The 15967-nt window shown below is 38.0% G+C and overlaps 1 protein-coding gene across 1 annotated transcript in view; it reads right to left on the bottom strand.

The window, feature by feature from the left end:
* Positions 1-15967, bottom strand: part of POT1 (protection of telomeres 1) — a 97716-nt gene that overhangs the window by 16704 nt on the left and 65045 nt on the right. The window contains exons 11-14 of the mRNA XM_047763242.1: positions 15315-15484; positions 13983-14071; positions 2258-2314; positions 282-438 (exon numbers count right to left, since the gene is read on the bottom strand). Coding sequence (XP_047619198.1) covers positions 282-438; positions 2258-2314; positions 13983-14071; positions 15315-15484 — 473 coding nt within the window. The remainder of the gene's footprint in view (positions 1-281; positions 439-2257; positions 2315-13982; positions 14072-15314; positions 15485-15967) is intronic.

Genomic DNA, 15967 nt, shown 5'->3' with positions numbered 1-15967 from the left:
AAAGTCTCCCCAAATGTTTTCAGTTTGTTTGCATTTATCAGAGCTACTAAACTGAATTTCAGATCTGCAAATCCCATCTACTTTTATTTATTATTACTAAGAAATATCAGAAGGATTTACTTTCTAAGAATTAGTGTTTTATCTTAAAAACATTACTTTCAAAATACAATACATTAAAATTATAATTTAGTCACTGCCAGTGCTTAAACTGATACATAAGAAAATATAAATACACAAATTTTATGAAATGAAACCTGTTACAAGTAACAGAAAATACTTACAGTGAATGACACTTCGGACAATAGAGTTTAACAGACTGAAAGAGTCTTCTGGGCTTATATGACCTTAATTTTGCTCGGACACGATACTGTTGAGGAGCTTTTTGTTTCAAAATAGCACACAGTGGGGTTTTCTCCAAATATTGATGGTCTGTAAGTACTATAAAGAAGTTTTAGATTAAGTTGGAGAACTCTAACCCGGATAGAAGTATATTCATGATGTGAATACCCCTGAAACAAACATACACAATCAAATCTACTTAAGTTGTATTAATTGTCAACCTTGGAATGTTTTAACACATTTGTCATTGTCTCTGTCTCTCCATATACACATAAACCTTAAAGATACATGATTCACATATGAGTCACTTGATAATAATTTCCAGACATTATGTCCTTTTGTCCTTAAGTACTTCAGTGTATATTTCATAAGAATAAAAAATTTCATTAACACATTACAGTGCAATTTTCAACAGCAGCATATTTAACATTGATGTAATATTGCTGAATCAACAGACATTCAAATTTCTCCAAATAGTTCCACAAGACTCTTGTTTAGCATTTTTTTTTTAGTATGAATGCTACCATATAAGTGATATTGTGGCCTTCTCAGGGCATCATATCAAGAGGCACAAGCTATCAGTGTTTGCATTCCTAGGGATATTAACTCTGCTGAGCTGATTAAGGTGATGTTCAGCAGGCTTCTACACTATAAATTTATTATTTCCCCCTTTATAACTAATAAGAAAGTATTTGATAAAGTATAAATATCCCAGTTTCATTAAACATTAGGGTCCTGCTAGTTTAGGATCCACTGATGAGTGACAGCTAAATAAATTACTACTATCATGACTGAAAAATGGTGATCCCCCCCAATTTCCTTTCATATTCATTAGCTGCCATTCTATTTTAAATAAGGGCTTTCCATTCAACTTTATTTATGATCCACATGGACTAACAGATTCTTATTTTATTCAATAAGTTCCCTTCCGTCACCAGTATTTTTTATTTTGATAAGAAAACTGTACCAGATTTGACACATGCCATCACTTCTTTGCTTTCTGGCACAAGATGTTTCAAAATCGTCTTATAATTCTCCTGTCCCAACCTTGGAATGTGCTATTTCTCCAAGGAGCCGATTCCTTTTAATTGGGAATATTATTTATAAACTAAGATCTATACATGAGGATTGCTCATTTTTACTGAGTGCTATTGTTTCTATGCCCTTTCATTTACAGAGCTAGGGAACATACGCACATGTTTAGATCTATCCTTACACACCTGCATACGTATGATTACGTATGTGAATGATACATATATGCATACATATATGGATACACATATCCATTTCTGTAACTGTCTCTAAAACCGTGAGTACATACTGACTCCTCCAATTCTAATACAATGCCACAGGCTTCTTTCTTCTAGTTCTCCCCCATTTCATAGTTATATACTTCTTCTCCAATACTGAGAAACTCATATTTTTATAATAGCATATTAGCGATGTTTATTTAATGGGCTTGTGTTTAAAAAATTTTCTTAATTTTTTTTAATCTTAGCTGAAGTAATAGAAGGTGGATGTCTGATAGATTAACTATCACTGCTAACATTAAAGTTTCGGGGCACATTTTAAGGAGCTCCTTTGCAGACACACCACTAAATACATGATGTCATATAAGATATTTTATATTCTCAACTAAAAAATAAGTCCCATTGTACTACTGCACATAATATGCTTTATAAACCTTAAAGATACATGACTTAAAATACATATTCAATGTAAAAACATATATTTTACTTGGTTCCATTTTATGCCAGGTAGGATAAAGTAGAGGAATAAAAGATAAATAAGGATGTATTTTTGCCCTGTGTTACACGCTCTCAATATTCGACAGGAATGAATTAGTTGGTAAGTATAAGGACAGACTTCATTAAGCTCACTATTATGCCCGTATCTCAAAAATGAAACACGGTCTTACTTGTAGCTGACAGCTGTTGACATCTTTCAACCTCATACAGTGATACTGATCCAGAGCCTATTAGGAGGAAGGAAAAAGGAATTACAGTTTTAAAATCCATTAAAAATTCAATGTGGCATTAAAAACTACAAAACATTACTGAGAGAAACTGAAGAAAATCTAAACAAATGGTGAAATTTGTTTATGAATCCATGTCATCTGTTCATGGATTAGAAGTTTCAATATTGTTAAGAATAAACACTCTTGGAGTTCCTGTTGTGGTGCAGTGGTTAATGAATCTGACTAGAAACCATGAGGTTGCGGGTTCGATCCCTGGTCTCGCTCAGTGCGTTAAAGATCCGGCTTTGCCGTGAGCTGTGGTGTAGGTGGCAGATGTGGCTCAGGTCCCGCGTTGCTGTCGTTCTGGTGTAGGCTGGTGGCTACAGCTCTGATTCGACCCCTAGCCTGGGAACCTCCATATGCCGCAGGAGCGGCCCTGGAAATGGCAAAAAGGCAAAAAGGCAATAAAATAAATAAATAAATTAATATTCTCCCCAAATAAATCTGTAGACTCAGTACAATCCTAATGAAAATTGCAGAGGCTTTATTATAGAAAGAGACAAGCAGATTCTAACTTCTAACCCTTAAGCGGAAATGCAAAGAATTGAGAATATGGAAGATAATCTTAAAGAACGAACAAAATTGGAGGACTCATACTATATGACTTCAAGACCTACTAAAAAGCTATAGTAATCAAGAGAATATGATACTGACATAAAGACTGATAAACAATATTAATAGAATTAAATAGAAATCCAGAAATAAATCCACATTGACAGGGTCATTTGATTTTTGATAAAGGCAGCAAAGCAAATCAAAGGGAAAACAAAACTCTTTTCAAACAATGGTTCTGCAACAACTGGGAAATTAGTATGAGGGAAAAAAATAAGTCATACCATACCACTAAGTATTGAACAGAAAGCACAGAAGTAAATCCACATTTATACTCATTTGATTTTTGACAAAGACATCAAAGCCATCTTAAAAAACAGTGCTCCAACTAGAAGTTTTTATCTTAAAAAATGTCTATGCTATACTATACTACAAAGCATTAAAAAAGAATAAATAGTGATGTGTGCAATGTGATGAATCTCGAAAACAAGTAGTATGTACAAGAGTACATAATATATTATTCTATTTATTTGAAGTTCTAGAACAGGCATAGCTAATCTACAGTGGGGAAAAAAAGAGGAATTTGTGGGGTGGGGTTGGGGCCAAGAATTGACTAGGAAAGATCATGAGTGAACTTTCTGAGAAAGGTCATGGTCCTAATTTTAAGAGGGATTTAGGTTATGGAGGCTTATGTATTAGCCCCAAATCATACAATTATACTTAAGTTGCCCACTTCATTGAATATAATTTACCTCAAGCATAAAAAAGAATTCTAAACAAATTCTGAACTCTAGTTAATGATGTTCATTCATTCAAGTGTTTAGGAGTCATACTTATGTCTGCAAATTACTCTGAAATGCATAAAAAATAAGATGGATTAAAAGAAAGAAAGATGACACAGCAAAGACAGTAAAATGTTAACCAGAGAATCTAGGTGGTGGATATAACAGTGTTGACAGTACAATTATTTCAACTTCTCTCTCTGTTTAAATTTTTTCCTTTTGTCTGAAAAATACATTGTGAAGGAAGTAAAGTGACAGGCAGATGAAATAATAAATTTACTAAATTTAATAGGATGATTCGATGAAAACCATAAAATATGATTTTAATTTGACAAAACAGCAAAAGTTGTGAACACAGCCATAAGTTTTATTAATAATGCTCTTTAAAGTGAAGAATTTAAAACAAAAATATATCCATATTTTGCAATTACTTTAGCTTACTACATTGAATTCAACATAACATTGTATTATAGTTTTATATTTATTGTGGCATCCTACACAAGCATATGCATTAACACTCCTTCCTCAACATTGCTAATAAATAGCATAAGAATCGATGGCAAGAGGACCTGAATGGACATCTTAAGCTGGCAAAGTAAAATTTCAACGAATCTGATTACTTACTATCTGCCATTTTGCAAGAAGCAAAAACAATGGCAAAACCTTAAAAGTAGTCAAATAAGAAAATAAGAGAACATATGTGCAAAATATATGCAACAGTCTCCCACAAACTGCTAAGAAAAAAGACAAAGAGCCCAACAGAAAATCCAGTAAAGGATAAGAATAGACAATTCAAAGAAAAAGGGGTAATAAGGGCCAATAAATATATAATAAGATTTTTAAGTTTCCAAGTACTCAGGGAAACTAAATAAGATATCACCTTTACCTAAGAAACTGTCAAAAATTACATACATTACTAGTGGCCAGTACCACTGAGAGTGTGAGGAAAGAACATTCTTCCACACTGTTATTTGCATATGAATCCTATGATGTTTTGGCATATAGTCTGGCATCATCTATGAAAATAAAAGATGTGCTTATACTTTGATCCTTCAAACCTACCTTTAGGAGTTTATTTTAGAGAAACAAAAGCATGGAAGTATAAGATTGTTCAAGAGTGTTTATTAAACATTTGTAAGAGCAAAAAACTGGAAAGAAACAATGTCTATCAAATGGAAAATGGCTGAGTTAATAACGTTAGATGCATATTATAAAATATAATGCAACTATTAAAAGAATTAGTTCGAGCTATATGAATTACCCCAGAAAGAGGTCTATGGTATATTATCAAAGAAAGCAATTTGTATAATATGGTCTTATTTTTGTAAAAATTTTAAACAGAGGGAAAAGTCGTATCTGTTTATGCAGAGTATACATATTTGTATTAACATGAAGGTGTTGAAGGAATCACAGAAAATGGTTAATTTTACCTCAGTGAGTGGGCATAAAGGCATGGGAAAGCTATGTAGCTTGATATTGTCACATGTACTACTTTTGTAATTTAAAAATAATTAGAAAAACCTTTTGAAAGGGGAAAAGACATTTCAGAAAGTATAATTACATATTATACTATCTTCAAATGATTGTCAGTTGAAGTAAATTTGCCTTCTAATGGTAGTTCAACTAATCACAGATCAGGTTAAATGCAATCACCAAGGTGACAGGAAATATGAAGAATTTTAAGGTGGAGAAAATGAAGAACTAAACATGTATAAAATATCAAATAGCCTGCAGTTGAATCTGACTGACTTTGCCATCAGGTGGCTAAGTGACCCTGGGCAAAGCAGATGACCTCCATCAAAGCTTCAGTTTCCTTTCTGTGAAAGGGAAGAATAATATCAACCTCATAGGAGTGCTGTTAGGATTAAGCATGCCTGTTAGGATTATCAAGCCACATATGTTAATTTTAGTGTTTATCACATTGGTAGAGAAAGTGAGTAAATCCTCACAAAATGGATCATAGTAGAGAAGGAGCTAGGTTGTAAAAAAAAAAAAGAGGATAGAAGCATGACATAAATTCTCAGAATATACAAGCAAATAATAAGACAAGAGTGGTAAGGAAACAAAGTTTATAGATTGAGTATTTTAAAATTTAGATTTGAATAGTAACCTATTCAGGTAGGCAGTAATATAAATATACAACAAATTGTCAGTATTTTGTAATCAGGCACTTGATTAACTCAATAAAGGCTGGGAATGCTAAGATATGAATGATCAAAAACCACTGGGGTTGCTTGAACTAAAGCAGCAAAAACCACCTTTGTTGTTACTTTTAGAAAGTAAGAAACAGGGAGTTCCTGTGGCTCAGTGGTAAAGAACCCAACTAACATGCATAATATGCATGAGGATGCAGGATTGATCCCTGGCCTCACTCAGTGGGTTAAGGACCCAGAGTTACTGTAAGCTGTGGTGTAGGTCGCAGATGCAGCTTGGATTTGGCGTGACTATGACTGTGGTGCAGGCCGGCTGCTGCAGCTCTGATTTGTCTCCTAGCCTGGGAACTTCCACGTGCTCTAGGTGCAGTACTCAAAAGCAAAAAAAAAAAAAAAAAAAAGAAAGAAAGAAAGAAAGAGAATTTATGTTGATAAAGCTATTTTACTCACTAAACTGGCAACACTAAAAATTGTCCTTACTTATTAGAAGTATGGGATTAACAGATGCACTCACCATATAAATAATAGGTAAACAGAGAGAGAGAACAAGATGGCGGAGGAGTAGGGGGACACGCTCGCCCTCTCCCATAAACACAACCAAAAAAAAGCACATCTACAGAATAAATGACTCGCACAAGAACAGCAACCAATCGATTGGCAGAAGAACCTAAACTCCATAACGGCAAAAGTTCGTGACATTACTGGGCAGAACGGGAGAAAAGAGGAGAGTGAGAGAAGGTGGAATCCGAGCGGGACGGGGCGCTCCCGAAAGGGAACTGCGGAGGAGAAAGGGATCCCGCACCCTGGAAAGTCACTACACGGGGGAAAGATCAAACGAACCGGAGGAATCTCCAGATGCAGAGAAGAGTGTAGCAGTAAGTTGGAGGTTGGAAAAGCCGATCCAAGAACCAAACGGACCATCTGAACTAAGGGCACAGTCACCAAAAAGTGAGACGCCTGGGTGGGGGGCTCTGGGCACCGAGTCCTCGGCTCCAGAGGTTAGTCCCCGGGAAAGGGCCGGGGGACGCCTGGGTGGGGGCTGGACACCGGAACCATCAGCCTCCAAAGGTTGGTCCCCGAGAAAGGGCCGGGGGACGCCTGGGTGGGGCTGGGCACCGAGACCTAGGCTCCAGAGGTTAGTCCCCGGGCCTGGGGGGGGCAGGGCAGAGCGGAAACTGCTTGGGAGGTCTAGAAACAATTTGACGGGGCAGAGACTGCCTGGGAGACTAGAAAACAAAGCTGTCGCAGAGCAAGGAAGCAATACTCTAGGGGTGGGGAAGTGGAAAGCCGCATCAGAGGGAACCTGGGAAAAGAAGCCTGGTCTGCGCCCCGTTGCTGGGGAGGGGAGAGAAGAAGGTGTGGGTCCCCATAGAATACCCCCCCCACAGCCACAGCAAGCTTACAGGCCCGCTAGCTAGCTGAAAGCTGTGCTTCCCAGTGCATCCCCTCCCCCACCCCCGCCACCCCCTACGCTCTCGCCGAACCTGGGGCTGCCTGCCATCCAGGAGGGCTGGCCTCAACAATTGCCTGAAGCCTACCACCGCAGGGGCTGTCCCTGCACAGGCCTGCTTGCCCTTTGGAGGGGCTACACTTCCACAGAGCAGCACCAAACACACCACCAGACCCCGAGAAAAGGCCTGCAGCCCAGAAAAGCTAGAACAAGCCTAGCCAGGCAGTGAATAGATCTGCCTAATTCCCGGAAGGTTTTTCTGAGTCAGGCTGCCCCGGGGAGGAGCCTCTTCGGTTTCCAACGGCCCTGCTACCCGCCCTAGCCCCCAGGGGGTGCCCTAGTGGATCAGCTGTATAGGACTGCCAGCTCCAGGCAGGACCCCCTACAGCCCAGAAAAGCTGCAACAAGCCTGGCCAAGCCGGGAAAAGATCTCAGACGGTCTTTCTGAGTCAGGCTGCCCTGGGGAGGAGCCTCTTGGGTTTCCAGTGGCCCTGCTACCCGCCCTAGCCCCTAGGGGGTGCCCCACTCCCGCAGAATAGCTGCTCAGCACCACCAGCCCCCTAGAAGAGCCCCTACAGCCCAGAAAAGCTGCAACAAGCTTGGCCAGACTGTGAAAAGATCTGCCTACATTCTCAGGCCATCCTTCTGAGTTGGGCTGCCCTAGGGAAGAGCCTCTTAGGTTCTCAGTGACCCAGATAGCTTCTCCAGCCCCCAGGGGGTGCTGCACTCCTGAGGAACAGCTGCCCAACACTGCCAACCCCCTGCAAGAACCCCACAGCCTAAAAACACCAGAGCAAGCTCTGCATGACCAAGTGAAATCTGCTACCATCATGGTGTGGACCTCCCAGTCCTGTCTGCCCTCAGGAAGCCCTCCTTTGCTTCAAAGAAACACTGTTAGCCCCATCAACACTCCAGAAAAGCCACACTGCCTCAAAAAAGATGGACCAACAACGCCAGCCCTCAGGAAATATTCCACAGCAATGACAAGGCAAACACTGCCTGATAACGGAGAGTACAACTCCCTCAGGAGAAAGAAAACAACAAGCAAGATGAAGAAGCTTAGAAGCCACCCCCAGTCAAACCAACAGGACAACTCACCTAAAACAGTCAACAATGAAACAGATCTCTGCAGTCTGACAGACCTGGAGTTCAAAAGAGAATAGTGAAAATACTGAAGGAATTAAGAGAAGATATGAACAGTATGCAGATACCCTCAGAAAGGAAACTAGAAAATATAAGGAGGAGCCAAGAAAAAACTAGAACATTTCATTTGCAGAGATGCAACACTGAACTAAGGGACAGTAAAAACCAGAATGAATAATGCAGAAGAACGAATCAGTGATATGGAAGATAGATAATGGAAATCACTCAAATCCGGTCAACAGACAGAAAACCAAATCAAAAAACTGGAAAGCAATATAAGAGACCTATGGGATAATATAAAGCGGGCCAATCTTACGCATAATAGGATCCAGAAGGAGTAGAAAAGATAAGGGGATGGAAAATATATTTTGAAGAAATTATTGATGGAAACTTCCCAAATCTAAAGGATACTGGGTTCAAGATACAAGAAGCACAGAGGGCCCCAACAAACTCAACCCAAATAGACCCACAGCAAGACACATCATAATAAAAACTGGCAAAAGTTAGTGATAAAGAGAGGATCCTAAAGGCAGCAAGAGAAAAACAGAATGTTACCTACAAGGGAACCCCCATAAGAATATCAGCTGACTTCTCCACAGAAACACTACAGGCCAGGAGGGAATGGCAAGAGATATTTAAAGTGCTAAAAGGAAAAAAATATGCAACCTAGAATACTCTATCCAGCAAGAATATCATTTAAATAGAAGGGGAAATAAAAATTTTTTCCAACAAACAAAAACTTAAAGAATACTGCAACACAAAACCCAGGTTAAAGGAAATATTGAAAGGCCTTCCTAAACCAAAAAGAAAGGAAGGAAAGGGAAGAAAAAAAGAAAAGAAAAAAAAAAAAAGAAATAGAAGGAAGAGGAAACTAGGCTGAGAGGAAACCGCAATCAGAGAGCAGTCACTCACAATAACGCCAGCATACAGATTTAATCATGAACATGCTTCAAAACAAAATAAATTAAAAAGAAAAAAATAAAAGAGTCATCAAAACCATAAAATGTGGGCAAGGGATGTTAGGAAGGAAATAACCCTTTTTGTTTGTTTGTATGTTTCTCTTCTTAATTTTAATATAGTAATGAAGTGTTTGAACTTACAGGACCATCAGGCTAAAACACACAATTATGGGAAGGGGTTAGCATACTTAAAAAACAGGGCAACCACAAGCCAAAACCAATATTGCATTTGCAAAAAATGAAAAAAAAAAAAAACACTCAAGCAGATAATAACAGGAGACCATCCACCAAAAAAAAAAGAAAGGAAGAATGGAGAACCATAGAATCAACTGGAACACGAGGTTCAAATGGCAATAAATAATCATCTATCAATTATCACCTTAAATGTCAATGGACTGAAACGCCCCAATCAAAAGACACAGAGTGGCTGAGTGGATAAAAGGCAAAACACCATCAATATCTGCCTACAAGAAACTCACCTTAGGACAAAGGACACTATAGATTGAAAGTGAAGGGGTGGGAAAAAATTTCATGCCAATACATTACACGAAAGCAGGATTTGCAATACTCTTATCAGACAAAATAGACTTTAAAACAAAAGACATAAAGAAAGACAAAGAAGGACACTACTTAATGATTAAGGGATCCATCCAAAGAGAGGATGTGACTATCGTCAACATATGCCCCAAGTACAGGAGCACCAGATACATACAAACAAATATTAACAGACATAAAGGGAGAAATTGATGGGATAAACAATCATAGTAGGAGACTTTAATACCCCACACCAACGGACAGATCCTCTAGACAGAAAAACCGATAAAGCAACAGAGATCCTAAAGGAAACAATAGAAAAGTTAGACTTCATCGATATCTTCAGGACACACATCCAAAAAATCAGATACACTTCTTCTCAAATGCTCATGGAACATTCTCAAGAATCGACACATACTGGGACAAAGCTAACCTCAATAAATTTAGGAGCATAGAAATTATCTCAGTATTCTCTGACCACAATGCCATGAAACTACAATCAACCATGGAAAAGAAATTAGAAAAAACCTACTGCATGGAGACTACAACACATGCTACTAAAAACCAATGGGTCAATGAGGAATCAAGAAGGAAATTAAAAACTACCTTGAAACAAATGATAATGAAGACACAACCGCTCAAATCTATGGGATGCTGCGAAGCAGTGCTCAGAGGGAAATTTATAGCAATACAGGCCTTTCTCAAAAAAGAAGAAAGATCCCAATTGACAACTTAACCCTCCACCTAAATGAATTAGAAAAGAAGAACAAAAAAGTCGAAAGTCAGCAGGAAAAGGAAATTATAAAGATCAAAGAAGAAATCCATAAAATAGAGACTCAAAAAAACAATAGAGAAAATTAATAAAACCAAGAGCTGGTTCTTTGAAAAGGTGAACAAAATTGACAAACCCCTGGCCAGACACTCACTAAAAAGAGGAGAGAGAAACCCAAATAACCAAAATTATAAATGAAAAAGAGAAATCACAACAGATACTGCAGAAATACAAAAACCACTAAGAGAATACTATGAACAACTATATGGCAACAAGTTGGACATCTGGAAGAAATGGACAATTTTCTAGAATCTTACAGCCTGCCAAAACTGAATCAAGTAGAAACAGACCAACTGAACAGACCCATCACTAGAAATGAAATTGAAGAGGTCATAAAATCACTCCCTGCAAATAAAAGTTCAGGACCAGATGGCTTCACAGGCGAATTCTATCAAACATATAAAGAGGATCTGGTGCCCATCTTCCTTAAACTCTTTCAAAAGGTTGAAGAAGAAGGAATACTCCCAAAGACATTCTATGATGCCACCATCACCCTCATTCCAAAACCAGACAGAGATACCACCAAAAAAGAAAACTATCGGCCATATCATTGATGAATATAGATGCAAAAATTCTCAACAAAATCTTAGCCAACCGAATCCAACAACATACCAAAAAAATTATACACCATGACCAGGTTGGGTTCATCCCAGGTTCACAAGGATGGTTCAACATACGCAAATCAATCAGCATCATACACCATATTAACCAAAAAAAAGTCAAAAATCATATGATCATCTCAATAGACACAGAAAAAGCATTGGACAAAGTCCAACATCCATTCATGATCAAGATCCTCACCAAAGTGGGTATAGAGGGAACATTCCTGAAGATAATCAAAGCCACTTATGATAAACCCACAGCAAATATAATACTCAATGGGGGAAAACTGAAAGCCTTCTCACTCAAATCTGGAACAAGACAGGGATGCCCACTCTCACCACTGCTCTTCAACACAGATTTGGAAGTCCTAGCCACAGCAATTAGACAAACAAAAGAAATAAAAGGCATCCATATAGAAAGAGAAGAGAAAAAAAGCAGTCACTGTATGCAGATGACATGATACTATACATAGAAAACCCTAAGGACTCAACCCAAAAACCCCTTGAACTGATTAATAAATTCAGTAAAGTAGCAGGATATAAGATTAACATTCAGAAGTCAATCACATTTCTGCATACCAGCAATGAAATATTAGAAAAGGAATACAAAAATATAATACCTTTTAAAATTGCACCTCACAAAATCAAATACCTCGGAATACACCTGACCAAGGAGGTAAAGGACCTATATGCCGAGAACTATAAAAATTTAATCAAAGAAATCAAAGAAGATGTAAAGAAATGGAAAGATATTCCATGTTCCCGGATTGGGAAAATCAATACTGTAAAAATGGCCATACTACCCAAAGCAATCTACAGATTCAATGCAATCCCTATCAAATTACCCAGGACAGTTTTCACAGAACTAGAACAAACAATCCAATCATTTATATGGAAGCACAAAAGACCCAGAATCGCCAAAGCAATCCTGAGAAACAAAAACCAAGCAGGAGGCATCACTCTCCCAGACTTCAAGAAATACTACAAAGCCACCGTCATCAAAACAGTGTGGTACTGGTATCAAAACAGACAGACACACCAATGGAACAGAAGAGAGAACCCCGGAAATAACCCTGACACCTAGGGTCAATTCATCTTGACAAGGGAGGAAGAACATAAAATGGGAAAAGAAAGGCTATTCAGCAAGCATTGCTGGGAAACCTGGACAGCTGCATGCAAAGCAATGAAACTAGAACACACCCTCACACCATGCACAAAAATAAACTCCAAATGGCTGAAAGACTTAAATAGACGACAGGACACCATCAAACTCCTAGAAGAAAACATAGGCAAAACACTCTCTGACATCAACATCATGATATTTTCTCAGGTCAGTCTCCCAAAGCAATCGAAATTAGAGCAAAAATAAACCCATGGGACCTCATCAAACTGAAAAGCTTTTGCACAGCAAAGGAAACCCAAAAGAAAACAAAAAGACAACTTACAGAATGGGAGAAAATAGTTTCAAATGATGCAACCGACAAGGGCTTAATCTCTAGAATATACAAACAACTTATACAACCCAGCAGCAAAAAAGCCAATCAATCAATCAATGGAAAAATGGGCAAAAGACCTGAATAGACATTTCTCCAAAGAAGATATACAGATGGCCAACAAACACATGAAAAAATGCACAACATCGCTGGTTATAAGAGAAATGCAAATCAAAACTACCATGAGATACCACCTCACACCTGTCAGAATGGCCATCATTAATAAATCCACAAATAACAAGTGCTGGAGGGCTGTGGAGAAAAGGGAACCCTCCTGCACTGTTGGTGGGAATGGAAACTGGTACAGCCACTATGGAGAACAGTTTGGAGATACCTTAGAAATCCATACATAGAAGTTCCATATGAGCCTGCAATCCCACTCTTGGGGATCTATCCGGACAAAACTCTACTTAAAAGAGACATATGCCCCTGCGTGTTCATTGCAGCACTATTCACAATAGCCAAGACATGGAAACAACCCAAATGTCCATGGACAGATGATTGGATTCGGAAGATGTGGTATATATACACAATGGAATACTACTCAGCCATAAAAAAGAATGACATAATGCCATTTGCAGCAACATGGATGGAGCTAGAGAATCTCATACTGAGTGAAATGAGCCAGAAAGACAAAGACAAATACCATATGATATCACTTATAACTGGAATCTAATATCCAGCACAAATGAACATCTCCTTAGAAAAGAAAATCATGGACTTGGAGAAGAGACTTGTGGCTGCCTGATGGGAGGGGGAGGGAGTGGGAGGAATCGGGAGCTTGGGCTTATCAGACACAACTTAGAATAGACTTACAAGGAGATCCTGCTGAATAGCATTGAGAACTTTGTCTAGATACTCATGTTGCAACAGAACAAAGGGTGGGAAAAAAATGTAATTGTAATGTATACATGTAAGGATAACCTGACCCCCTTGCTGTACAGTGGGAAAATTAAAAAAAAAAAATAGGTAAACAACAAAGATTTATAGTATAGCACATGGAAGTATATTCAATATCTTGTTAATAACCTATAACAGAAAAGAATCTGAATTTGTACACCTGAAACTTATGCCATGTTGGAAAATCAACTATAGGTTATTAATAAATTAAAAAAATTGTCCTTACTTGAAATATTTGAAAAGGTGTCCTCTTGTTGTGATTGACATATACCATCTAAGCACTGACTGGCTGGTAAATCTGCAGACTCTAAAACCCTATAATTGAAAGAATACAATTTTAAATTGCATAAAACAAAGTCAAATAATGGTCAGTTTAGCTCTACCCATAGAAACCAAGAGCTTACTGATATTACATTAAAAATTCTGTGTGTGTGTGCATTCTTCAATAAGTCCATAGCTTTTATCAATTTATCAGGGGGTTCTAAGAGACCCTCAAATTTAAAAAAAACTAAGTCTGGAAAAACACAAGTGGAACAGTGGGATGATGTAATACTGCAAACAAGCTGTGTATTTAGTAGATGACATGCTAGGTCAGAACAATCTCACTCTAGACTCAAGGAAGGAAATATTATGCTGCTATATACTGCATATGAGGACTAAAGTAGGGAAACCAATAGGAAATTATTAAAACAGCTAATTGAAATGATATCAAAATCACACTGATTCCAATATACTAAAACTTAGAAAATAGTTACAGCATTTCAATTTATTAAACAAGGTATTTTATATATCTCTTGGAATATATGCAGAAGAATTATTTTTATTTTTCTGGAATACTGGTCTAAGACTTTTTGCACACAATGACTAATAGGAATACTTCAGGGAAAATGAAACCACGTACAGCAGGATTTAAGGTACTGTTCACTTTCTGGGCACACTAGAAGTTCTAAAAATATGACACCCTGAAACATTTCTGCTATCTATTTTATCAGTTCCATGCCCTTACAAAAGGCAGTATTTTCATGGAGGATCAAGTATGTTTGGTATCCTAGATACATATACTAAGTTTTCCAAACTTTAGCTAAGCTCCAGTTTCTGCTCTTTGTTGCTGTACTTGGAGAAGGTGCACAAAGGGTAGAAGAACATTAAGTGCAAAGAGTAGATGTAAGAGCCTAAGTAAATGTTGGAAAACTTGGACTAGAAACCTAGCTCTGTAACTATTTGGTTATTTGAATCTATAATATTTGATTTGTTACATTCAGGTTATCTATTTAAAAAAAAAAAAAAAAGGATACTGGGGGAGTTTTCTTGTAGGGCAGGGGGGTTAAGGATCTGGCGTTGTCATTGCAGTGGCTTAAGCCACTGCCATGGCGCAGATTTCAGCCCTTGGCCCAGGAACTTCTACATGCCCTGGGTTCAGCCAAAACAAACAAAAAATTGATAATAGCATAAGAGGCTCTGGGAACCAATTATAAGGAACCCACCTCAGAACATTATTATGTTAGAAATCAGCTAAATACCTTATTTAAAATGTCTAAATAGTATCTAATATGCTTACTTTTTCAGTTGATCCACATCAGAGTTACTTTCTGGCAGGACTCTGATTCCCCGACCATAACTGGTACCTCCATGGAGATGAAACTCCAGGGCTAAAAATGTTGCCGTGTTCTCTGAATTGACTGACTGGAGCTTTGTGTGGAGGCTATAAATTCTAAGAAAGCTTCCAACCTAAAAATAGATTATTGATTATTTAGAAAATTGAGAAAAATCAATAATTTCTCATAGTCACAATACTTAAAAGCCAATATGGGACACAGACCAATAACTAGGAGTGTTAACCCATAAGAAAGGATACTAGTATGTTATACTGGTGTCCACTCAATATCAGCTGTAGGACACTAAACCAAAACATGTGTGATGTGTGTGCAGGCACATATGTGTGTGGTGTAGATGTGTAGGTATACAGATATATGCATGTATAGATATGTTTTTGCGTGTTTGCATGCATATTTTTTCAAATGTAAAGACACTTCCATTTTAGAGATATTAAAATGTGGAATAAGATTGAGTTTTTTTTTTTTTTTTTTGGCATTTTAGGGCTGCACCTGTGGCGTATGGAGGTTCCCAGGCTAGGGGTCCAATTGGACCTAGAGCTGCCGGCCTACACCACAGCCACAGCCACAGCCACATCAGACCATCAGACCCGAGCCA

The sequence above is a fragment of the Phacochoerus africanus genome, chromosome 16 (genome assembly GCF_016906955.1).
Source record: "Phacochoerus africanus isolate WHEZ1 chromosome 16, ROS_Pafr_v1, whole genome shotgun sequence".
Taxonomy (NCBI): Eukaryota; Metazoa; Chordata; class Mammalia; order Artiodactyla; family Suidae; genus Phacochoerus; species Phacochoerus africanus.
The sequence above is the reverse complement of the archived record's forward strand: the minus strand, read 5'-3'. Positions and strand labels throughout refer to the sequence as shown.